At 26.0% G+C, this 27,500-nt stretch overlaps 1 protein-coding gene across 1 annotated transcript in view; it reads right to left on the minus strand.

Annotated features, from left to right (window-relative positions):
- Nucleotides 1–27,500, minus strand: part of LOC101238194 (tetratricopeptide repeat protein 21B) — a 59,656-nt gene that overhangs the window by 24,884 nt on the left and 7,272 nt on the right. Inside the window, exons 4-27 of the mRNA XM_065808875.1 lie at nt 26,658–26,749; nt 26,180–26,213; nt 24,351–24,407; nt 23,679–23,779; nt 23,425–23,509; nt 23,181–23,279; nt 22,958–23,050; nt 19,612–19,711; nt 11,334–11,431; nt 11,107–11,214; nt 9,510–9,602; nt 9,230–9,359; nt 9,009–9,094; nt 8,355–8,547; nt 8,080–8,177; nt 7,116–7,180; nt 6,056–6,145; nt 4,531–4,614; nt 4,160–4,232; nt 3,671–3,781; nt 2,376–2,428; nt 2,021–2,109; nt 982–1,117; nt 1–14 (exon numbers count right to left, since the gene is read on the minus strand). The exon at nt 1–14 is cut by the window's left edge and continues 52 nt beyond it. Of these exons, the coding sequence (XP_065664947.1) occupies nt 1–14; nt 982–1,117; nt 2,021–2,109; nt 2,376–2,428; nt 3,671–3,781; nt 4,160–4,232; nt 4,531–4,614; nt 6,056–6,145; nt 7,116–7,180; nt 8,080–8,177; nt 8,355–8,547; nt 9,009–9,094; nt 9,230–9,359; nt 9,510–9,602; nt 11,107–11,214; nt 11,334–11,431; nt 19,612–19,711; nt 22,958–23,050; nt 23,181–23,279; nt 23,425–23,509; nt 23,679–23,779; nt 24,351–24,407; nt 26,180–26,213; nt 26,658–26,749 (2,182 nt within the window). The remainder of the gene's footprint in view (nt 15–981; nt 1,118–2,020; nt 2,110–2,375; nt 2,429–3,670; nt 3,782–4,159; nt 4,233–4,530; nt 4,615–6,055; nt 6,146–7,115; nt 7,181–8,079; nt 8,178–8,354; nt 8,548–9,008; nt 9,095–9,229; nt 9,360–9,509; nt 9,603–11,106; nt 11,215–11,333; nt 11,432–19,611; nt 19,712–22,957; nt 23,051–23,180; nt 23,280–23,424; nt 23,510–23,678; nt 23,780–24,350; nt 24,408–26,179; nt 26,214–26,657; nt 26,750–27,500) is intronic.

Here is a 27,500-nt window from a genome sequence, read left to right on the forward strand (position 1 = left end):
CACGCTTTATAACTCTGAAATAAAGAAAAATTGTCACAAATTATGACTGGATAGTTCAAATAAGGTCTTAATTTCAGCTCAAACAACATTATTTTTCAAAAAAAATAATTTTAGTAACACTAAATTTAAACCTTTATAATTTTTTTTAAGTAACGTATTAATACTTCTAAAAATACAGTAATATCTAAGTTTTTTGTTTGTTAAAACAATACAGTAAAACCTAAGTTCTTTGTTGTTTGTTCTAAAAATACAGTAAAACCTAATTTGTTTGTTGTTTGTTCTAACAATAAAATCTATATTCTTCATTGTTTGCTCTAGCAATACAATAGAGTCTAAGTTCTTCATTGTTTAAATTAAAATTTTACTTAGTTTACATAATGTTTACCAAAAATCAAATAAGTCTTATTGAAACTTTTTGATTTTAAATTCATTTAACTTTTCTATTCAAAGCTTAAACAACACAGCTTTACAACAACAGCTTTTTTTTTTTTTTTTTTTTAAATTCACCTCTCCAAGACCTAGCTTAAACAAAGCTTAACAGAAGAAAAAATAAAGCTTCAAGCAAACATTAAACAGCCTTATAAATAAATTAACAGCATTAATTTCATTGTGATATAAATTGAGCTAATTTTCAGATGCATCAAATTTACACAAACTTTTTCTTCTTTGTCATAAGCATTGAAAAATAGCACTCAAATTCACTGTTAACCCACCTATTATGTAACCACCTGTTATCATCACAAAAATTACGTAAAAATAGTAATCAGCTCCTTGAGTGCCCTGAGTTTTCAAAACCTTAATTTTATTTTATCTTACTAAAATTTGTGAAAATATAACTTTAAAAGGTGTAAAACATTATTTCATGTGAACTAAACTTAACTAAAGAAAATTTTTTTTTTTAGTTTTTTGTGAAAAAAAAAGTTATTTTATTTGTAAAATATGAAATGTTTAGAATGTAAATAACATTATGAAAATATATACCTTCCCTGTAAATCACGTGCTCGTAAGAAGCCTTGAATAATTTCTTCACTTTCATTAGTTTTGGATGCAACAAAAGCAATTTGTGCTAGCAAGTAAGCACATTTTGCTTCATCAAATAATTTTGACAAATCATCAGCTAAATGTTAAAAATATCTAAATATATATATATATACTTTTTTCTCTATTAGAGTGCACAAGATCATAAATTCACTTGTTGATCAAAATTTTTAATTCTTTGTTTCTAGTTAATTGCAATGTGGTCATTCCAGAACTGTTAGTAAAAAAAATTTTAACGCAGGGTATGATTAACAAAGGACTCAAAAGGAAGCCCATAAAAAAATCTTTTTTTTATTGGCTCTCTTTTGAATTTTGAAAAAAGTAACTTTTACTAAAATTAAATATTTGTTTTTTTGTTTTTTGGGTATTGCAATACAAATATTTTAAAATTTTTAATCTATTTTTTTTTTAAATATAAGAAAAAGTAATTTTTGGATTTGCAGCTCACCTTGGGACTATCAGAGATTACTAGAAACTTAACCCTTTTATTCCCAGACAAAAAACAACAAAACAATTGTAAGTGAAATGTTATCATCAATTGAAAAACTATAAAATAAAAAATATTTGTCAGAATTTCACAAATGAGACCTTGTTTTGTTTGTCAGAAAAATGGCAGCCAGACTATTTTTTTTTTAAATCTACTTTTTCTTAGCCTTAGTCATATAATCAAATCCCGTTTTTAGCGTAGTTATATTACGTAAAAAATGTCATGACCCGCATAGCAGGCCACAGGGACTGGAAGGGTTAAAAAAATTCCAAAATAAGCTTAAAATGCTAGCAAAAAAGGTTCAAGGCAGATTTAACACAAAAAATTTTATTTCAAGGCCATGGAATTTGAAATACATGTTTTTTAAAATAATATTTAAAAAAAACAAGTAAGATTCTTTAATCAAAAAAAATGCAACATTGAATATGCAGTATGAACATACAAAAACTATGCACAAAAACTTAGTGGTATAATATAACTTTGAAATATTTTTACAAGAGTCATCTTCCTTAAGGTTTTGCTTCAATATCCTCACTGCTTTGTCATAGTTTTTAAGCTTCATATGCAACTCAGCTAAATCAAATCTAAAAGAATATATATAAATAAAATATAGTAGTTACATTAACTTAAAATATACAATAATAATAAATCTTAAAAACATATGACTATTGATAAACTAACTTTCGCTTAGTGATAAAAACTAAGTAAAGTTAAAATCAAAGATAACAGTGATTTTATAAATATACCCAATTAATCATTTAATCACATAGTCATTTGATACGATCATAAGACTATCACTGCCACATTGCATCTACCTTAAGAAAGACTGTCACTGCCACATTGCACTTACCTTAAAAAAGACTGGCCTCCAGATTTTAGTGCTGCTTCATAATAACTAATAGCCTAAAATTAAAAAAAATGTTTAAATTTTAAAATAGTTCTTTTAAAAGTTTTTTTATTCTTTAGCTCTTGAATATGTTCCTTATAACACATATATAGAGTATTATTATACTCTATATTTGTATATACTCTATATTTTATACACACATACACACACATATATATATATATATATATATACATACTGTGGCTTCCCATATTATCAGACTTACTCAAATTCTAACAAAATTCTTTTGATTATGCAAATATACAATTTGCAAAAGTTTTTTTTTTCTAAAGTTTAAGTGTAAAAAAGATTACCTTTCTTTAAAAAGGTATACTTATGTTACTTGTTTTGTTTTAAATGTTTTTGCATTTTAACTATGTGATCATAAACATCTTTTATTTTTTTGTCTGTTAATAATCACATAACCTAACGTTTTTTGCTTATATTTTTAGCTATGGGGAAGACTTCTGATATCTCTTTACATAAGTTGGAAGAAACTTGCAGATTATTTAATAATATTGACAAGTTTAAGTATAAAATAGCAGATACTTTCGAAATTTCTCAAAGCATAATAAAGAGAGTAAAGTAAAAATTTGACTTGGGAGTTCATTTGCAACTAGCTCAAAAAGGAGCTTGTTGTAGAAAAAAATCACAAATTTTAGAACTAACAGAAAAATTTGAGATATATGCTTAGAGAACAGAAAAATCCCAGTAAATCTGCTAACCAAGCAAATAAAAAGAAAAGACATTGACATATCTCAATGCACGGTATTTATATACATATACATATATATATTATATATATATACATATACATATATATATATATATATATATATATATATATATATATATATATATATATATATATATATATATATATACATATACATATATACAGGGTGCGGAAAAAGTTCCCGTACAAAAATATAAACAACAAAAGCAGCAAAAGTTCCTGTACAAGTCGAGAAACAAATTACACTTTAATTTAAAACAAAATAATACTAAAAGAATACGAAGGAATACAAAAGAATACTAAAAACACACTATATACTGAAAAAAAACACCATAGAGATAATTTTTTAAAATTATACTTTTGTACGGGAACTTTTTCCGCACCCTGTATATATACATATATATATATTTTGTTAGCTTAATGTATAAATTGATACTTTTTTTGACAATTTATCAAAAATTTATTGTATTTTTAATTTTATGATTTCAATATCTTATAGTTTTTTATTTAAATATTAACCCACCTTAGAATATTGATGTGTTTTAATAAGAGCATGACCAATTTTGCTTGCAAGATGGATATCACGAGGATTTTTTTTTAATGCTGCCTCATAAACGTTTATAGCTTTTTCAGGCTGTTCAAAATTTAAAAAATAAAGAATAAGAAGTAATATACAAATAATATTAAGTACTAATACTAACAATAACTTGACCTATAACCTTTCTAAAAAGAAATAGAACTATTAAAAGACCTAACCTAAATGACAATAGTATTTCATACAAAGACAAATAATAGATTTAGAGAGAATAGAAAAAGGTGTGTGAAAATAGCAATAAGAAAAAATAATAGAAAATATCAAATATGGCGCCACGTCAACCTTAGCATATGCTAAAATTTTTTATCAAGACTTATATATAAAAAATTAACATTTGTAGTTTTAATAACTATAACAACTAGAACTGAAAAAAACTAAATTTTTTTTCAAAACTATACTATTAGATAAATACTTTACCTCTTGAATGCTCATGTATGCATCTCCTAATAGTAGAAAAGACTCCGTATTTGGTTTCTTATCAACAAGCTCTCTAAAAAAAATCATAACATTTTTTTATAAAAGATATCTTTTTATTCTCAACTTTGCTGGAAAGTACTAAGCACTTTGCAGTATAGGTAAGATTTCTTACCTATACTGCAAATTGCACTTTTCAATAAAAGAATTTGTGTTGATCTTGGAAAAATTGTTACTGGTAAAGTTGTTGACTATTCAAAAAAATAAATTAAAAATAAAATTCATTTTTATTGTTGAATCACGTAAAGTTATAAATTTCATTTTTGGTTGCACACTACTTTATATAATAAAATTACACATTTAATAAAAGTTACCTATAAACGCTTATGAATAGTTTTTTATCTTTTCTGTGCTTTAAATAAACATTTGCCATCTTTTCTCTAGCTTGAAGATAGTAACTAATAAATTATGAAACATAAATTTAGCATCAATGAAAAATTAAACAAAAGTTGATACAAACACCCAGTTTTGTTTATTGTTTACATGCATGTAACATGATACTTAAATGATATGGAGAATTTATAAACTTCCAAAATGTTGTAGATTCCTTTTTTTTAAAAACCTTTTTATAATCCTCAAGGTTCCAGCCTTGTTAAACAAGGTTGCTGCCTTGTTAAACAAGATTGCTGAGCAGAGAAACAGCAAGAATCTACTATTTCTGATTTATTGGGTCTCAACTGAAGAATTTAAATGAAGTTCAGAGAGTTATTGTGATACATAAACATGTTTCATAGACAGACCTTTATAAGTTAACAAGCTTGACAATTTTTAAGGTATTAATATTGAAAGCAATATTGATGGCTTAAAATGCAAACTAGTTGACTTTTAGATTTTAGTCAGAAAGTTTTCTGAACATTTTAACACAATTTAAATATGCCAAAAATAGTTGTGTCACTGTCAAGTAACTTCAAGAAATATGTAAAAATATGTGTTGGAAATTACTATTATTTTGGTTTAAAAAAATCAGCAGGTTGTTCTGGCTGATTTTTTACTGCATTGACAACAATAAACCATAAACCTAGGCTTAAATATGAAAAACTATGTTTAGATAGTGCATGAGGAGGTAAAACCCATACTTAGTGAATGAGGGGGTATAACTCATATTTAGTGAATGAGGGGGTAAAACTCATAGTACATTTATCTTCCTTAAAAACAGTTTCAAAGAAATATACTGATATGTTTAGATTTACAATAAAAACTTTTATCTTTATTTAGTATTACCTTAAAAAATAAATATAAAAAATAAATGAATATATAAAATATTTAGTATTACCTTAAAAAATAAATATAAAAAATAAATGAATATATAAAGTATATATAAAATGATTGATAAGATCATCATTTTATTCAGTTAAGCAGTCCAAGTGTTTTCATACACTAACATAACTTTGGTTATTATTTTTGGTTTTGTTTTTTTGCTTTTTATTTTAAATATTTTCACATGTGGCAAATAGAAAGAAATATTTTAACCTAATTAATAGAAAGTATTATTTTTATATGGCTAATAAAGAGAAATATTTTCACAATAGAAAGAAATATTTTTACACAGCTAATTAAAAAAAATATTCATACGTGGATGGATAATAGAAAAAAATGAAAAAAAGAAAAAACCATCAAATATAGAAAATAAAAACCATAAAAATAGAAGAATAAAAAAGAATAAAAATATAAATATAAATGAAAATTATAAAAGATTTTATTTATTTAAAAGAATTAAGTAAGGATAAAAATTTATATATTCATTTAGTGAATTATTATTGTAACATGTATTAAATATGATTAAATTTAAAATTAATTTATATAAATATATTAATTTATATATATATATATCAAAAAAACCTTTGTTCTGGTTCAATTTGTCGCATTAATGTTAATGCCTGATCAATATCTCCACGCAAAACAGCAAAATCAGCATTGGCTAGTGTCACCCTAATATTAAAAGCAAAACAAAAAAATAATCAATACAATCATGATATCAAATACCTGTATTGTATATAATTTCTATTATAAATAAACTTTTATAAAATACGAATTTTGTTAAAGTTTAAATTTTGAAAAAAATTTCTAAACCTAAAAAAACTTTTAATTAATATCCTTATTAACTACTGATTAGAACCATTTTATATATTTTTATATATTTATATAATTTTATATATTTGTTACTTGAAAATAAACTTTAAACTTTAAATTTTAATTTGTTTTCAATTTTTGCAAAATTTACATAATAACAAATCGTTTATAGATCTAAAAATTTCCCGAGGCATTGAAAAAAAACACGTTTTAAAAATCCTAGATATTATTCATTGCTAAATACCAAGTATATTCATTGCTAAATACCAAGTATATTCAGATATTATTCATTGCTAAATACCAAGTTTACCATTTATCATGAATTGTCAAACTTTTGTTCTTTGATAAAAACTTATTTTCATTTATATGTTAACACTAATTTTAGTTAGGATAATTAAAAAACAATCACAAAACTGGAGGATTTTTTTTTTAACTTTACACCTCAATAAACATTTTTTTGTTCAATGCTGTTAGATGGTTTTGTGGTTAATTGGTTAACAGTTATTGTTTACTTCAGTTACTGTTAATACTTAAAAATAAAGTACAAAAACTTGATGTCAGATTAGAAACTTTTGTTAAATATACAATTACATTTAAAATTATTATTTTTTTTTTTTGTAGAGAATTCTATGACAAACCATTTTTTAACTTAAAAAATTTAAGAAAAAAAAACAAATAAAAAAAACCAACAACATTTTTAAACATTATTAAGAACAGATTGTTATCTACCCCTCCCTTCAAATTAGCCCATAACAAAAGCCTCTATATATAAAACCTGAACATACATTGTGATAAATAAAAACATGTCATATCAAACAGTAATTATTACTTGATTTCTTCAGGAGTTCCAGAAAACTCATTCATAGCATCTTGAATTGTTTTTGTAGCTTCATGCTATTTGTCATTAATTATAAAAAAAAATCAAGAAAAAAATCAATCCATTAAAACATAAAACCATTTTTTCATTAAATCATTTTATTTAATAATGTCATTTAGGTACACTTTAATGGTGCTCTTTAAGATAACGATACTAAAACAATTGTAAAAAATATTCAACTCATTTTTTATTATAAACATGTAATCTATTCATGTATAGAATGTACAAACATTTTAATTTTAAAAGTGTCAGGATTGTGCGTAAGGATTGGAAAGTTTTAAAAAAGACTATTGAAGTTTAAGATTCTAACAAATTTAGCCTTGCTAGAACTAATTTGTTAGACGAAATCTAACTTTAATAATTGTATTGTATTAAAATACAATAATTGTATTTATAATATAATATTTGTATTGCATTTATTATACAATAATTGTATTATATTTAAATACAACATTTATAATACAAATATTGTATTAAAAATATTGTATTTAAACAATTATATTTTTGAACTAAAGTTGACCTTCAAATAATTACTTAATCTTATTCAATTAAACTTTTTTTTTCAAATAAAAATAAATGCTTTAAACTTATACTTGTTTATAGAAAAATAACTAGACATAAAAAACACCCAAAATACAACAAGATATTCAAACCACAAGACACTTAAAATACAATAAGATGCCCAAAATACAACAAGACATAAATAAACAAAGACACACACACACACACACACACACACACACACACACACACACACACAAAAGAAACTTCAAAAAAAAACAACAAGACACCCAAAATAAAACTAGACATTTGAAGTATAACAAAATCCAACAACAACAAAACAATATAACTTAATATTTTTAAATAAGAAACAAAAAAATATATCAAAAAATATTATTAAAAAAAAAACACATACTTGCATGCCAAGAAGTCGCTGCAAATCAGCTAGCTCTAAATATACAGCCACACGATTACTGGAAGAAACATTATAGTTGACCTTTGCACCAGCAGAGGCTGAATAGAAAAAAATTTTAACAACAAAATAGGTTAATCTACTTCATTATGATCCCCCATATTTAAGCAAATACATACAAACAAATTAATAATAAAGTGATTTAAATTTATTTTTTTATATTTTAACTTTATTTATTCCACCATTTATTTAAATTTAGCACAATTATTTATAAACACCTGCTTTTTTAACTCCAGGAATATTCATTGCTGTCACTAATGTTTTTAAAGCGTCATCTAAATTATTATTTTTTTTAAATATTTTTGCTTTGATGATATGGTATATTGGACTATTTTTTACTTCAAAGTTAAAACTGAGCCCATTTTCAAGTGAAGCCTCACAAGCGCTGTAGTTGTTGCACTGTAAGTAGATCTAAAAGGAAACAAGAAATAATATTATAAGATATAATATTAAAAATAAAATTAAAGATATAAGATAAAAAAACAAATTTTAGTGACACTATTAAGCATCAAATTAAACATAAGAATATGATAAGAAACAATATCAAACCACTTATTATTATATATATTTCTCTCATTTATACACTTTTAAAATAATATCTATATTTCTCTCATCTATACACTTTTAAAACATATAATGATAAAAATTCTTAACTTCTTTAGAAACTCAAATAATAATATGTAATCGCTTTTAAGTTTTAAATCATAAAAATAATTTTTAACTTCACAAAAACTTACAAAAATTTTTCTTAAAAATGTTGTAAAAATATATTTTATTAAATTTATTTTCAGAATTTTGTAGTTTTTATATCTTTAAAGAATATATAAAAATGATGAAAAACTCTTTTTTCTAAAATTCATTGAACCACAAACCTGAGCCATTAGAATATGTGCATTTACAAAAGTTGAGTCACGCTCTAAACATTGTTGCAACATCACTTTTGCATAATCAGTGTCTCCTAAAACAACAACAAAAAAATAATGCACAAAGTAATTAAGTAATTATAATAATATTATAATTGCCATATATAATTAAATGTAATTAATATGTATTTGCCATATGTAATTATATGTAATTATATATATAAAATTACCAGCTATATATTTGACATTTGCCAACAAATAAAGAGCTTGTATTAGACCAGGAACTGTTTTCACAATTGGATCCAAAATCAAAGAGCATTTTTTAAGTATCGGATTATTCATTTGTGATTTTCCTGAAGGCTACAGATTAAAAATAGATTAAAAATAAATCAGACTTAATTAAATAATTTGATTAAAAATAAAATTATAACATCAATTATATAATTAAATTTAAAATAAATTAAATAAACAAGTCAGTTAATTCTCATATCAAAATTATAATTAAGTTACTTCTGATGGTGCATACAACATAAGCATATCAACAATCTGGAGTAGGAAGTCTGGGTTCAATAGCTCAAAGTACTTAGTACTTAGTGTTAAACCCTATAAACATAAAACAAATTTAAAAAATTTTGTATTTATATGTACTTTATTCATTTTGTAATTGTCCAAAGTGAGGTAATTCAATACTTAAAATGTTTTTTTATATTTCAATAATCAACTAGAACCACTAATCTATAATTTCTTAGCAGCGACTATAACAACTAGCTTATAATTGCTCAGCTGCATACCTAAATAATGGTCGCTGTTTTTTTTTATTTACAAACAAAAAAACTACAGTTTTACCTGCTAAAAAAAACTAATCAAAAACCTTTTTAAAATTATAATGGTATGAAGTGAGTAGTTTTTTTATAACATTATTAAATGAGCAGCCTCTTTATGGTATCACAATCCACCAGATTTAAATCATCTTTCCTTAAAAATAGCAAACCTGACAACCTTCCTGCACAATCTACTTAGTAAAAAATAGTGAATACTTCAAATTTTTTTTTTAACATATTTATTTATTTTTTATATATTTATATATTTTTTTATAACTTTTATTATAAACATCTTCAGTTTTGATTGCTAACATTGTAAAATAATGAAGCTTACAAGCTTCTGTCTTGTGTTTTAATGTTTTAGGGAACAAAATATAATAATAAAAAAAAACATTAAAATAAAAGGGTATATGAAATTAAAGTAACTTGTAAGATGTTTTATATTGTTACATAATCAATAAGCATTGATAATAAACTAGTTTATTCGATTCATTTAAATATATTTTATTTTATTGTGCATTTTGTTAACATTAAAAAACATTAACACAAACAAATTTTTGTTTGAAAAAAACATGGTTTCAGTTTTGGCTTTAGTATCTAGGCTGTCATTTTTTAGTGAATCAGTAAGATATACAAAAATACAATATGTTTTTTTTGTATGTGTGAAAAAAATGCAGAAGAAAAAAAATGCAGAAGATTTCAAAAGATTTTATTAATTAAAGCACAATAAATCAATTGGAAGTCACATGCAATCAATAGCATGCTATATGGAACCAAAAGAAATAAAACTAAAAATACAACACTGAGAAGTATAATAAAACAAAAAATTAATAAGAATAAACAATATTTTCACTATATAATGCTCTTAATATAATATTTATTTATAATTGAATTAGAATTAATCATAACTGAAAAAGAGTATATTTATAATATAATATTTAATTATAACTGAATTAGAATTAATATAATATTTAATTATAATTGAATTAGAATTAATATAATATTTAATTATAACTGAATTAGAATTAATATAATATTTAATTATAATTGAATTAGAATTAATATAATATTTAATTATAACTGAATTAGAATTAATATAACATTTAATTATAACTGAATTAGAATTAATATAATATTTAATTATAACTGAATTAGAATTAATATAATATTTAATTATAATTGAATTAGAATTAATTATAATTGAAAATAGAAATAATTATAATTGAAAAAGAAAACTTCAATCTGCATTTTTAGAATAATAATGATTTATTGTTAAAATTATTTACCATCAAAACAGAAAAATGGGCTTCTATAGTTTCCTGCAAAGTTTGCAAAACTCCTTCAGACGACTTTCCTTTTTTCATTGCCATTAAAGCACTGAGATAAAGAATTTCCTATGTCAACAAAAGCAGTAACATGTACTATTGTAATTCCAACTTATATCAATTCAATACCTCATATGATACTTAAAATAATTTAGTTGGAAATAAACAAAAAAACAAAAAAAACATACAGGTGTCTTTCCGATTGAACTTTGTATTTCATTGAAAAACTCAAGTTGTTGTTCTGCTTCACTAAGTTCATTTTCTAGTATCTGACACTGAATAATTCCTTTCAAAAACAATTAAAATTGTATTATACACTAAGCATCTGTGGCTACTTGTGTCTTCTCAAAGTCTGACACAATAGGATCATTTTTACAAAACCAATAAAATCCATTTCGCACAGTATTTTTCTGGAATGCATTTATTTCATACTGTTTTTACAAAACAAATAAAAACTTCATTTGTACTAACTTTTATGAAACAAAATTGTTTTATTATAATTTTACAGTACTGTGTAAAACAAAACAATAATTTCTTGTGAAAATATTAGGCTAGATTAAGAAAGCTAGGAAAGTATAGATTAACTTCCCACAAAAGTACATAACTCATTGTTTAACACTTCGACTTCTAGTTGATATGCCTGCAATTTTTTATTGACTTTTTAAAAGCATTTTTAAAATACCAATTTTTCACCTGTATTACAATTTTTCACCATTTTTAAAATGATTAAATCAATTCTTAAAATGTTTTTTTTTTTGTAATTTGTATTGAAATGTTAAATTTCTGATTTGAATGTTTCTCTCAAAGTTATCTTTTAACTTTTCGATAATGCCCAAGCAAAGCACTTTTTTGTGTAATTCCAAAACCAACATTAATGGATCAGGTTTTACATAAGGTCAATATCAAATAAGGTCAATATAAATACTGGATTGTAATCCTATTATGTTAGATTTATTATCTAGTTAGATACTTTCCTGGGATATCAATAATATACATTTTATAAATTTATTGTCTAAAATGTTTACTGTTGGCAAACTACTCAAAACACTTTTTTATTCGTTTGATAATTTTTTTGAAAAATATTAAATTATGTTAATTTATGCATGAACATCCAATTTTGCTTATTCCATTGTATGATGATTTACGTCCTAAATTATTTGAATGGTCATACTTTTCAATATATATAATACTATTAGGAGAAAAAGTGAAAAAAAAATCTACTTGAATTATATGTTATTATAGTTTGCATAAAAATAAATCTAAAGTCCAATTAGATTATTTTATAATTCACTGCCTTTTTAATCACCCCTAAGGACAATATGATTATTTTTGGCATTCTACATAACAACTAATCCAATAGATCAAAGTCAATTTTATGCCACTCACTAATAAGTTTTTTCCACATTTTTTGCATTATTAACCATTATTTTTTGAAATTACTTTTAATTTATTCCATAAAAGTCCTAAAGGAAAAAGGCCTGGTGATTGGGGAAGCCAAATCATTCTATTCAATATTCGATCATTCTCTAACTCAGTCAACTAACTTATACAATATTCTTAAGATTATGTTTTGGGTTGAAACATTGGGTTGTTTCCTTCTAAAAATAAATGGCTTCACATTAGTTTTTAGGTACTTTTACCCACTTTAGCATTTTTATTTTTTTTGTGATTTTTATTAAAACATTTTAATCAAAATTTTTATTAAATTATTTATACTTTTATGTTTATTAAATTAACTAATAGTGCAAAAAAAAAAAAAAAATTATCAAGTTAAAGCATTTTTTAAAAAAGTTTATGAAACCAGGATAAACATGTGTGTATGTATGTATGTATGTATGTATGTATGTATGTATGTATGTATGTATGTATGTATGTATGTATGTATGTATGTATGTATGTATGTATGTATGTATGTATGTGTGTTTGTATGTATGTATGTATGTATGTATGTATGTATGTATGTATGTATGTATGTATGTATGTATGTATGTATGTATGTATGTATGTATACATATATACATGTATACATGCTTTCCTGGCTCATACAATTTACAATTTTTAAGTCTTAGGTCATTTGTTCTCTTCCTCATTTAGGCTGTTCTTTGCTTTCAATTAACCCTTAACTTAAATAATAGTTGCTTGCTTGTTAAGAGTGAATTAGTTAAAAAAAAAAAAGGTACCATATAAGTTATATGTTATTAGTTACATGTTATCACATATGTACAATGTATGTAAATAATATAAGTTATATAAAATTCATATAATAAGCCATATGCAATAACTTGTATAACAACTGATGCAGAAGTTATAGGACAAATCTGAATTTAATTATTTGAGAATAATAATTTGATTTTGTGGATTTATGCATAAGCATAAACATTCTATAAAACATAAACTTTATTGTTTGAAACACATTTATTTAAAATGAGGTTAAATGTAGCTGATCAAGAATCTTTTTGAAAGCAACTCAAAATATTTCTTGCAAATTTTTTTTTTCTTTTTTTTTTAACATCTGCACTTCCAACAAGGCTGCAAGCAACCACTAATTAAAGTTAAAAGTTACTGGAAGAGAAAAGATTAAGATTGTAGAGCAAGATAACAATTGATGGACGACTTAAAGGATTGCAAATTATATGAATCAGAAAAGCAAGACAAAGGAAGCGAATTCCAAAGAACTGATGTTTGAGGAAAAAAACTAGACGAATAAGGGTTTTTGGAGCACTTAGGAACAGTCACAGAAAAAGGATGAGACTTAATTTAATGACGAGTAACACAAGAATAAATTTTTGTAGATGGCACAAGAGACGCTAGCTCTTTAGAGCAGCGACTATTAGAGTATCTGTAGAAAAGAGAAAGAGGAGCAACATTACGACAATGTGATAATGGTTGGAGGTTGGCTGCAAGAGCAGTTCCGACTATGTTAACAATGCATTTTTGCACCTTGTCTAAAAGAGAGAGGGCATCATTAAAAGATGCGCCCCAGATATGACAACAATATTCTATACAAGGTGGATTTGAGATTTATAGAAACAGAGAATAGAATTCGGAATAAGAAAGTCTCAAGCTTGATAACGAGATGCAACTTTAACAAATGCTAATTTTGCAACGGATTTGATATATGGTTTCCAAGAAAGGTAGGAAGTAAGAGTTAATCCTAGAAGGTGAAGGATAGATGACTCATCGAGTACATTACCATTCATAAATATAGGGAGATCTAAATTATTGTGATAACAATTGGCTGAAAAAAATTGAGTTTTATCTAAATTAAAGTTCATCAGCCACTGTGAGCCCCATGCTGTTGCAGAAGTGAGATCCTTTTCAAGCTCAAATGCCCCCTTCAAGCAATCAGAGAGTGTTGGCTTCTTATCATGACAAGAATGCCACCTTAGATGTGAGAATATCTGGAAGATTGTTTATTTAAATTAAAAAGAGTATAGGGCCAAGAATTGAACCTTGAGGAACCCCTAAATTTACAGAATAAGAAGAAGAGTGCTGTCCATCAAGGACAACTTTTATACTACGATTGGAAAGGAAGGATTCAATAATCTTATAGGTGTTACCAGATACACCATAAGAAGAAAGCTTATGGAGAAGACCAGCATGCCAAACTTTATCAAAAGCTTTAGAAATGTCAAGAGCAATGGCCTTAATCTCCCCACCTTTATCTAATGCACGATAAAACCTATTGGTTATTACAGCGAGCAAATCAGCTGTAGAACGAGAAGATCGAAATCCATATTGATGATCAGAAAGTAAGTTATTAGATTCAAGATGAGAGATTAAGTATTTGTTAATTAAAGATTCCAAAACCTTGCTTATAATAGGAAGAAGGCTAATGGGACGGTAGTTAGACAAATTAGATCGCTCTCCAGAATTTTTGAAAATAGAGATAACAATATAGATTCTTAAAAGATTCATAATAGAGTCTTGTTTTCCAGCAGGCTGGAAAACAAGACTCTGATAAGCACTTGTTGAATAGTTTGAAGGTATAGACAACAGCTCTGGAGAACACTTCTGCAAGACTATAACAGGTATGTTGTCCGGGCCACAAGCTGTAGAAGAGTCTAAGCAGGAAATCACTTTAGATACAGAAGCTGGAGTGATACAAATATCAAGCAATGGATCAACCTGTTTGACGGCTATATCAGGTAGAACGCAACTAGTGGAATCAAGAGATGATATTGATGAAAAGTTTTTAGCAAACAATTCAGCTTTGTCTTTAGGTGAGGTAACAAAGTCTGAACCACACAAGAGAGGTGGAATTACAGATTTGCCTTTATTGTTGATACTATTAAAGATTCTCCAGAAGTCATGAGAGCCTAATTTTTGTGATGAAATACGAGATTTCATGACCTGAGAATAGCGAGCTTTGGCGTTAGACTAAACCTTTTGCAATGGTTTCTAGCAGTAATAAACAGCTGTCTACTTTCTGGAAAATTGTTTTGCTGATTGATATAAAAGTAATGGTTTCGATTGGCAACTGCAGCAGCACAATGTGAGGAAAACCATGGAGAAGAGTGAGGCTTGACCTGGAATTGTTGAGAGAGAATAAAAGATTCTATGCCAGCCTGAATCCATAAAGTTATGTAAGAAGCACATTTGTCAACAGGAAGATGAAAGATTTTTACCCAAGGGCTATCACGAAGAAAATCACGGAAAGAATCCCAGTCAGCTTTAAGGTAGTTGTAAGAGGTAGGATGATAGGTGGTTTCAGATGATGAAGAAGAATAAGATAATAGTTTTAGAGAGATCAAACTGTGATCAGAAGCACCTAAGGGTGAATGTGAAGAAACTGAACACTGATTAGGATCAGAAACAAGACATAAGTCGAGTAGAGAAGGTAAATGATTCAGGTTGTCTGGAAAGCAAGTTGGAAAGTTGACTATTTGAGTTAGGGATTGAGAAAGGCTAAAGTTGTGGGCTTTAACACATCCAGAGTCACTGGCGCTAGAGCCAAGCCATTCAGTGTGATGAGCATTAAAGTCACCAACAACAACAATATTGGCAGATAGGTAAAGAGAGAGGGCTTGGTCAATTTGATCAGAAATAACATCAAAAAGAGAGCAGTCTTGAGATGAAGGAGAGCGATATAGAACAAAGTGAAAGACGATAGGGTGAAGTGGTGCTACACGAAAGCACATGAAAAAATAGTCTGTGGATTCAAACCTGGTTTCATGACAAATGGGTGAGTTCTTACGAATGTAAATACCCAAACCAAGCATGTGACTATTGGAGTCTTAACAAATTAAAGGAAGATAACCATTAACACTAAGATCACAAGATGAGACAGCTGAACTCAAATTAGTCTCACAAAGAGCAAGTAGGTCTGGTGAACTTTGCAAAATATAAGACTCAACAGAAAAAAAGTTACTTCAAAGACCGCGAATATTAGTGAATGATAGGTTTAAAGAACTTGGTGATAATGATGGTTTTTTGTGTTTTATAGTTTTTGGTACTTTAGTCATTTTTGAATTTGTTAAAGAACTTAACTCAAAGCATAGACAGTACTCAGTACACTGTTTAATAGCCTAAGCAATTCCCTCATTACTGTTAATAAACCTTAAGCCAAAACAAAGGGCTCCAAATGTGGCCTCCAAATGCACACCAAAAGTACAAACAGGAACACCATCCATGCACAACATGGCACTGTTAATACTTTGATATTTTTTAGCTGTTGATGGAAACAGCCTCTCTGAGAGTTACCACAGAGTTCGGGAAACCTGACTACCAGCCGACCTTAGAACCATAAAACTGAGTTTTAGAGCTGTACCCTCATTAGGAGACGATAAAATCAGTTGCCTAGTCATAAAAACACAAGCAAAACCCATGCATTCAGTCAAGAAGAGCCAGCATTCAACATCCTAAACTGGAAACAATGTATTAAAATCACATCTGCACCACCTTATTAGATGAAGAAGGGGTGCTAGGCTGGTCAACAGATAAAATCTGTTTACCCCTTAAGTCTTTGCCTAGGAGGCCTTCTACAAGACAGTAGCTGGGTGCATTTAACATCTGCCCAAGATGAGTATTTTTATCGAGACACCATCTCTAGCCTTTACTCAACCAAGAGCCCCAAGGCAGGGGGTGTTTTAAGTCGGAGTTGGCATCTCCTAGCCTTTGCCTAAAATGGCGTATTCAACAAGGCAGCAGGATGTGAAGCAGATTGTACTGGGTTACATGTTACGAGAACATTGTACCAGATGATTGTACTGGGTTGTTATGTTACCAGAAGATTGTACTGGGTTACATGTTACCAAATAAACCTAATATAAAAAAAAAGAAATTGTAAATCATTTTGAAAAGGAGGGATTTGCACAAAGTACAATATATGATAATCTAAAAAGACTTGGAACTGTTCTATCTTTTTCTGACTGATAGAAAGCACCCTGGTTGTCAAAAATCCTGGACTCGAGAAAAGAAATCAGAATTAACGAGACTTGTCAACAATTGAAAAGGGGTCAGTCAGAGAAAAATAGGTATTAAATTTGGTGTAAATCAATTGACAATTGGTTGTCATTTAAAAAAAACTAATATTAAATATAGAAAATGTGAAAAGATTCTAAAATACACTATAGAACAACAATTAAAGGCAAAGAAAAGAAGCAGGAAACTAGTTAACCAACTGTATAACACAAAATCACTTATGGTCATCAATGAAAAAAAAATACTTTTATTTTTAGGGGACAACATGCCTGGAAATTCTGGATACTACACAAACAACAAAAAAACATGCACAGAAAATGTTCATTTTATAGGAAAAGAGAAATTTCCCCAAAAATTATTAATGTGGCTAGTCATATCTGACCATGGTATGCCCTAGCCATTATTTTGCACTTCAAAGCTGTAGCAATTAATTCATCGATCTATATTGATGGATGTTTAGAAAAACAATTTCTTCCATTCATTCACAAGTATCATGGAGATTTTACCTATTTATTTTGACCAGGTTTAGCAAGTTCTCATTATTCTAAACATTTTTTAAATTGGATGGACCAATATGTTTATTAACTTGATAAAGAATCCAATCTTCCAAATGTGCCTCAAGCATGACCAATTGAAAACTTTTGGGGACATTTGGCGCAGAAGGTTTACAAGGGAGATTGGCAAGCTTCAACAGAGCAAGTTTTGATTAATCGAATTATATTAAAAACTACAAGAAATTAATTTAAATTTTCTACAGTTGGTTATGAAAGGCGTCAGAGCAAAATTGAGATCAATTGCAGATGGTGGTGTTTTTTCATTTAAAAAATAACTTATTTTTATTAAAAAATAAATACTTTATTTCAAAAAATACAATAATAGTTTTTTTTTCATTTATAAATAAGTTATTGACGTTTATATTTCAACTGATAACTTACGCATCACCCATTACCATAACTAATAAAATAAAAAAATATACAACTGATACTAATGACTGATAAAAAAATAAAGAAAAATATAATAATAAATTTAAACTTAAAAAATATCTAAATTAATAAAATTTTATTTTAAATTATTCAAACCATAAAGTCATTTTTAATTAACAAAAGCTTTTATCAGTTTGCAATTTTCATTTTACTACTAATTTATTAATATACCATTAAGATTTATTAGGGTAAAAACATTACATTCAGGGGCATACAATTTATTTATTTTTTTGTAATATTTCACATACCTTGTCATTAACAAAAATATAATATTTATATTATACTATAAATATGTATCTTTATATTATATTTATATTGGTTCTTGTTATAATGCCAAAAATATATTTATGGTGGATTTATGGTATAGAAGACTAGGGTGTTTCACTCCCAACAATTTTTCAAAAATAGTTACATTACTTGTGTAACAGGGTAAATAATGGGCAAAAAACACATCTGTAAATTTTTAAAAATTTTGAATGTCATCTAGAGGTTAGCATCTTTAAAAAATAATGTTTTTTTCACACTGTTATCAACTTTAAATTTTATCAACTTAAAAAATAATGAGCTTTATATTATGTGGTGCATTTAATAGAGATTATCAGATGAACATTTGGCAAAATTTTCAAAAAAATTGGGTAATGCCTAGAGGTTGCTGTATTATAAAATTTTATTTTTTGACATATTTTTTATTAAGAAATTTTTCCTATAGACTTAATGCCATAAATAAAGTTTTTGAATTGTATGCAAAATATATTTTTCAGCATGTGTGTATATAAAATTTCATAACTTATAAAAGAAAAAGTTGGATGTTTTAACAATTAGCAAAATTGAAATATTAAAACTCATCTTAAAACTAGTTTATTAGATAAGCGAATATTTTATTAAAATAATGAAACAATTCGACAAGTAGAGACAAACACAATTACCAAAAAATCCCATACCAAAAGTATCGTACCATATCTTACCCATAATATATAGCCAAACTAGGCACATAGAAATCCTATAACAATGATATAAAACAACACAACTATATTAGTTTAGTACTAGTATTAAACTATACCAGTTAATGCAGCAACACTAGATTCGTCTATCTTCATTGCATGCTGATAAGCCTTTAAACTTTCTTTAATGTTATTTTGAAGCATAAGTTGATAACCAGTCTAATATAATAGTTTAAAAATGAAATGTAATTAATTTATATAAAAACATAAAGCTACGCACTTTTTGTACTTTTTGTACTCCATAGTACAAAATCACCTGCCATAAATTTCTTTGTTTTATTACTCAGACTGAATTAACTAATCAGACTAATTAATTAAATAAATTAATGACAATATAATTACTTTGTAATGTCAGTATAATTTAGAGATTTCATTTTCTTTATTGAAATTATATTTCACATAATGAAACAAACTGGCTGATTTTCAATGCATCAAAGTTGTTCCTCCACATAAAATTTTATTTATTTCTCAAAGTTCATGAATATGTCTAGTATTAGCTTGTATAGACTTTTATCTTTAAAACTTTTAATATATTAAGAATTGGACCAACTCACAGAATGTAAGTTAGACCAAAATCACAGAATATTCACCTTGTTTTTTAAATGTTTCTTTACATAGTTGCTCTATTGTTGGCAACAGATTTCTTCTTAGTGCTAAGAATAAAAATCTTGTACAATCTGAAATGCACAATATTTCAAATCCTTCCTTTGCAAAACAACTCATAAAAGATCCTCGATTCTTGACTGTTAGAGCAGTGAACTTTAAGTCAAACTCTTTATATTAGCTTCTGCACGACATTTTTCATCCATCAGATTGAAATTTGATTTCTCGGACCAAACAATAATATCCCACCAACTAAACAGCTTTTATAATATTTCTATTGCAAATATGAGGTATTCAAGACAATTATTCTTATTAATGTATGGCTTCTTTTGAGAGCTCAACCCAATAACCCTACTTTACTTGCTTGATAGCAAACAATTGATTCACTAATAAATATACCTTGAATTTTTTCAAGTTCAGATGTCAGTATAAGTTATTTTTAGTTGGTTGATAAGTTGCCAAAATAGTTTCTGATATAATTTAAATTCTTGTATTTCTTTTTCATTGATTGCACTGTCGCTCAACTCAACAATACATTCTTTACTATTTTTCAAAGATATTTACTATTTAACTAATGTTTAATAATGTTTAATAAATTATCCTCTTATACTCCATGTTGAAAAAACCATGTTTTTGGAAAAGATGTGCAAGTATTATTTTTTTTTTTTACAAGCTGCTTGAGTACATTTAAGAATATTGTTAATTATTTGTCAAAATAAGATTATAAAATTTCATTATATTTTTAAACTTTTTTGGTTAATTGATAATTTTGATAGGTCAAAAATCAGACAGTTAACTTTTGTAGAATACAATTCTAAATGAAATCTCTGAAACGGATATCAATATGATGTACAAATAATAATTATAATTTATCATCGTCAGAAAATTAGAAAAATTAAGTAAGGAAACAGTAAGCAAGGACGATGAGAAAAAAAAGGATGATAAAGAAAAAAGGTGCTAAAGATTGGAAAAGAACACTACAAGAACAGTCTAGTGCAAGTTAACAAAAATACTAAAACAATAATGACAAAATGTTGTATCAAATGAGAACAAAGCAATGAGCTTAATCCCAAGAAGCAATCACTTAATTGCAATTAAAAATCAATTCTTAAGGAAGTTAACTTTTGATTAGCTTTTATACTTTGTACTTGATAAAAAAATTTATTTCAATTATTTTCAATTTCAGACAAAACCACTCTAATAATTTTGTCTGAAAAAACTTGTCACTATTCTTGGAGCCAACAACAACATCATCAAAAATTTTATGTTTAAAGACACTCTAAAATTCATTATAATTTATTTGTATTAAAGAATCATCTAAGAATACATAGGTACAATGTAGTAAACAAGGTTTGCGCTTTTATGAGACAAAACGGCTTATCTCACCTGCTAGAAGTATTAGGACTTGGCTATTGAACAGGAAATTGATAATTTGATGCAACTTCAAGACTTTTTGAATAATTTGATCTAAAAGAACTTGTTCCTAGGCATTGCTTTAACACAACAACATTCAACACAGATGAGCTGAAGGCACAAGACCATTCAATTTCCACAGCCAAATCTTGTTGATGTTTTCATGCAAGTATTAGGTCAGTGAGGTCAAAATCTCCCACATCTTTAATTTTAAAGCTTTAAAACAAAACTGCAAAAATTAGCTGTTATAAAAATTTGAAACAGAACTAGAAAGTTTAAAACTAGGAGCTGGACAAAAACAAGAAATGAAGCTGCTGAACTTTAATTGCCAAAATTTAAGTTAAAATAAAAACCCGGGGTTTAAGGATCAGTCTTAGGATGCTCTACAATTATCTGGTAGTGATTTAGTGGTTGAGTCCTCACTTCATAAACTAGAAGTTCCAATTTCAACTCCCACCATTATCCATAATAGTATAGCGCTAAACTTGCTTCTTTGCACAACAATCTTGTTCATCAAGGTCTAGTTTTTCTCCAAGGCTCCTTTTTTGATTTTAAAGAATTGAGATTGTTTTACAACAATTTAAAAAAAAAAAAAGAGTAACCATCTTTAATTGCAGTGAACCCCAAAGCCTACATAGGAAGTTAAAAGCAGTAAAAAAAAAATAAAATGTAAAAGCACCAGAAACTAAGAATTCAAAATGTAGTTAAGTTCAAAGTAATCAAAAAGTAAATACGTATTATACGTAGTAATACGTATAATACATTTGTATAATATGTAAATACGTAGTAATACGTATAATACATAGTAATACGTAGTAATAAAAAGTAATGCAAAAAAAAAAAATACAAAGTAATCAAAAAGTAAAAGTTGAAAATAGTGCTCTGTAAATCATTTAACAATAAAATTTGGCATATAACAAGATTTTAATTGTTTGTGAAACAGTGTCACATAATCTGCTATCTTTAAGTCACATAACCTGCTATCTTTAAGTCGCATAACCTGCTATCTTTAAGTTTGTGAATTAAGTGTCATATGATCCAGTATTTATATTCATCTTTGTAAAACAAGTTTACTGTGATTTATCAAAAGTGGTCTGGCAAAATTTAGATCTTTTAATCAAAACTTTTTTCAATGCTCAAAACATTTTTTGTATTAAAATTTTTTAAACCTCTTCTCCTTCTATAAAAAACATGAAAATTATGAACTGTTAACATTAAATTATCTCTCTGATCCCCAACACATGTTCTATTTAACAAAACCTGACCCTCGGCAATTCCAGAATGGACTAATTATAGAATAACTATGTAGCATACAATATAGAATTTGTATTTAAAAAAGTTCTATTACAGCAAAATAAATTGATTTTTGTTGTAATTTGATGCACTTACCTCATTAAAAAAATCTGCATTTCTTGGTGATAAAGATCGTGCACGTTCAATTAGAGTTAAAGATTGGTTTAATACATTTTTGTTTCTTCCACACTAAATAAGAGTGAAAAATTTGATTTTTTTAATGACCATTATAAATAATTTTTTTTAGAACCATTAAAGATCTCTTTGAAGGTTTTCATAAATAAAAAAGTAATCTTTCTAAATAAAGAAAAAAACTTACCATTCGAGCATAAGTCTTTCCAAATGAAGCATACAAAAAAGGATTCTTAGGTTCTCTCCTGTCTAAAACCTGGATTAGACGTGTGATTTTTTCTATGGCCTGAAAACATTCAACAGATGACAAAACTTATATATAGCATAAAATAAAGTGTTTGAAAAACGCACAGCATTTGTAAAATATTTTTAAAACAAATTATTTTTTTTTAGTTAATATTTTTAATCAGTTTAAAAAAAAAAAAACTAACTTCATTATAATTAGACTTTTGAGAAACAAGCTCAAGAATTACCAAATGCAAAGCCTCAATATTTTGGCTATCCAAAATAAATACTCTATGTAAAATATTTAAAAAATATAATTAAGAAGTAAGAAATCATCTTTGATGAAAACATTAAGCCAATAATTACTTTTGCTTTTAAAAATGACTTAATAGAAATTACTCTATACTATCTATTAGTAATTTGAAATATAATACTTTATATAAATTTTACACAAAAATACCTTTCAGATGTTTCCAAAACCTGTTCCCAGTCTTGTAGAGCTAGTTGGATCTTCATTTTTTCGACAAGTCCGGGATAAAAGTCTGGATAAATGACAATGAGCTAAAATCAAAAAAAATTAAAACCCTGTAAGTGTACCCTGAAGAAATATCGAGGCTTCAACAGTTCCTTTGTATATTTATTCGATATGAATTAATTCAGTTATTGTTTAAGAATCTAAAAACTAGTTAATCAAATACATAATTAGAAAACTTTTTTTTGAAGTGTACAACCAAAGACTCAGTCTGCACAAAATTTTTAAGACAGGCACCACTACCCCTTTTTACAAGTATTATTTTATATATATGTGTGTTTTACACATTTATGAATATTTATGTTATATCTACCTGTGTATCAATGTTATATCAACCATTACTTTTGCTTCCTAATAATCTATTTCATTTTCTTCTTTAATTTCTTATTAAATTCCTAATTTAATTTAATTCAATTACTTTTTAATTATTCCTAATTCATTTTCTTTATCCTCTTTTTTTTTTTTTTTACATTATTACCATACTACTTGTTCTAACCCCTGTATATTATTTATTGATGTAAAATAACTTACTTGTTATAAAATTTGTGTTCCATTTACATAAAATGATGTCAAATATAACAAACGTTGGACAAAATATACCTGGTTGACAAGCTCCAATGCGTCAGTAAAATTATTTTTTATTTTCAAATACTCAATCTATAAAACAATATCAAAAATACTTACAAAACAAATAAATTTTTATATAAAGTTACAAATCAATATTCAATCATAGTTTTTTAAGATATTTAAGAGTTTAAATTTTTATATTTAAACTCTTAAATATCTTAAAACATCAAAAATTTAATATTACATCATATTTAATATTTACACATATTTTAAATTTAGCCTTCATCTTCTATAACTATAAAAAAATCAACTGGGCCCTTATGATAGTGTACAAAGTTTAGCAATATAAATTTAGTGTACAAACTTTAGCAATAGTGTGTATATAAACACTATTGCTAAAGTTTTTGGAATTGATTTTTTTCCTAAAGTAGTTTTATTCATTGTTGTTATTTTTCCAATTTTATTTAATTTTTAGTTAAGTTATTTTTTTACAAGTACTACTTTTAGTAGTGCCATCAACACCTGATTGTTTATCTATTTTATGTTACAGTATATCATTATATGCACTCTGTCCTTAAGTGTACCCTTAAGGAGATGATTACCTTGCTATGTAAGGATATTTGATTTTTGTGTAACCAAATTTATTTTATATACTGTATTTTTTAAGTGATTATTGATCATATGATTCAGAGCTCAATGAATCATATCAGACCCTTATATATTTGTCTGACAATATAAAGTAAAAAATATCTATGTGTTTAATACTAAAAATTGTATAAACAATTATCAGGTAAAAAATACATTATGTTTTTTTCGTTATTACTTAAAAAAAAACATTAGTTTTTTGTTTAAATTAACAGAACCAATTTGTTTAAATTAACATTACATGATAAGGTTACTAATTTTTAAAAACTCACTAGAGTAGAGTAGTAGTAGTAGTGGCAGTAGTCGTAGAGCGCTCTTTTCATAAAAAAAAAGTTTTGAGTTCGATTCATGGCACATCCCTGGTCACACTCATCATGTTTTTTTTGTCCATCTTGTTTGGAACTTAAACAGCTGTTACATGTTGATAATGAATTAAAATACAATGAATAAAATAAAACTATTTTCAATAAATAATCTTGTTTAATAAATATTTTAATTTGACTGGTTGGTTTCCAAATAATTTTTTAAAAATTATACTTTTTTTTTTTTTTACAGTCAAGTAATTGATATTTTCTCCTTATAGATAGCTATTAAAAAATGGTTTTCAGAAAATATTATTTATAATGCAATTGAAATAAAATAAATTAAAATTTTTTTAAAAATTTACAATATCAAAAATATCTAAAGAAACCATGGTTAGAAAGGTTTTATTTTTTGTTTTTTTTTATTTTATGTTTTATTTTTTTTTTCATTTTTATTGTGATTACTTATAAAATGTTAACTGTCATTTATAGTTAACTGTTCTAAGATTAGAATGATTTGTTATTTAGACAATGTAATTTAAATCAATATAAATGCATCATTTAATAATTTTGTCTATTTGGCAAGTTTAAAACAATTATGGATAACTAAAGTTAAATTGATTAATGTTTTGTTAAATAAAACTTTATTAAATAAGAAAAAATTATATTCAATAAAATGTTTCTTAAATAACACCAATTTTTGAAAAACATTTAAATTTCTTAAATTTAAAAACATATAATTGATAAGGATCCCAGTTGAATATCAGCTTCAGACAGTTACTACCTCTCATTAAATGTATATCCACTTGCCCCCACTTATTAGTATGATATTAGTATAATAAAACTTTAATTAGTAAATAAAAATGATAAATGGCACTGAAATATTAAATAATAATGCAAATTAAAATAAAATACCTTTCCTAACAGAGCATCAATTTCTTTTACAGAGCTAAATTAAATAATTAGTCAAATAGCAAATTTTATTCAGTTAAATAAAAATTTTAATTAAAGTATATAAAAAAATATACTTATATGTGCATATATGAATGTATATAAATATATATGAATGTATATGAATATATACATTCATATATATTCATATACATTTAAAATTGTCCCGATTTCGAGCATCCACCCTGTATATATATATATATATATATATATATATATATATATATATATATATATATATATATATATATATATATATATATATATATATATATATATATATAAATTTATATATATATATATATATATGTATAGTTTTATATATATATATATATGTAAATATAAAGATAGATAGATAGATAGATAGATATGTATTTTAGTTTTAAATATAAAAAAATAACTATAGAGTACTTAATACTTAAAAATCAAATAGAGTACCTACCCACTCAATACTTCATCAAAGTATTTGATAGACTTTTTCACATACTGGTCTTTTGAACTTCGCATATCAATCCATCCTTTAAGGATTAAGCCCTTTAATAATAAATAAAATTTTATTATGAATTTGTTCAAAATTTAAAATAAAAAAGTTATAAAAAGCTGCATAGAAAAGTGCATGCAAAATATGACCTTACAACTTTAAAAGTATGGGACTTATTTAACTGCACTAATTTGCGGTAGTGGTGTAGTGGTAGAGCGCTCACTTCATAAGCGAGACGTTCTGAGTTCAATCCCCACCACGTCCCTGGTAGTACCGCGCTCAACTCGTTTCTCCGTGCAGTGGCCTAGTTCGTCAAGATTTGCGTTTTGGAGTTATAAAGTTAAGAGAGGGTTATACCACAAATAAGTAGCCTCCTTATCTGTAGTGGTCTTCTTGGCCTTGAGGAGGTGAATTGACAAAAAAAAAAAAAAGTATAAAACAAAATGTAGCTTTTGGAACAACAACATTACAACAACAACATTACTTATAACTTATTTATAAATTTGTATCTTATTTATGTTACATATTTTATTTTTATAGGTTGTTAGACTTTTTTAATTGAACATTAAAATTTATGTTTCTTTATTGTTTAATGTTTTTATGTTTTCACAAAAGTTTTTTAAAATTTGAGGTTTTTTTTTTCTTTTGGCTTTATCATATTATTTCTTAGCACACTCTTTCATTCTCAGTTTTCCTACCTAAGACTCTATATTCTAAAGCTCTTTGCTTTAAAACCACGCTCCCTTGTACTCTGCTTGATTCTAAAGGTTTTAGGTTGAATTTTAAAAGATATTAGGTTTTTCT

This window comes from Hydra vulgaris, chromosome 11, assembly GCF_038396675.1.
Source record: "Hydra vulgaris chromosome 11, alternate assembly HydraT2T_AEP".
NCBI lineage: Eukaryota > Metazoa > Cnidaria > Hydrozoa > Anthoathecata > Hydridae > Hydra > Hydra vulgaris.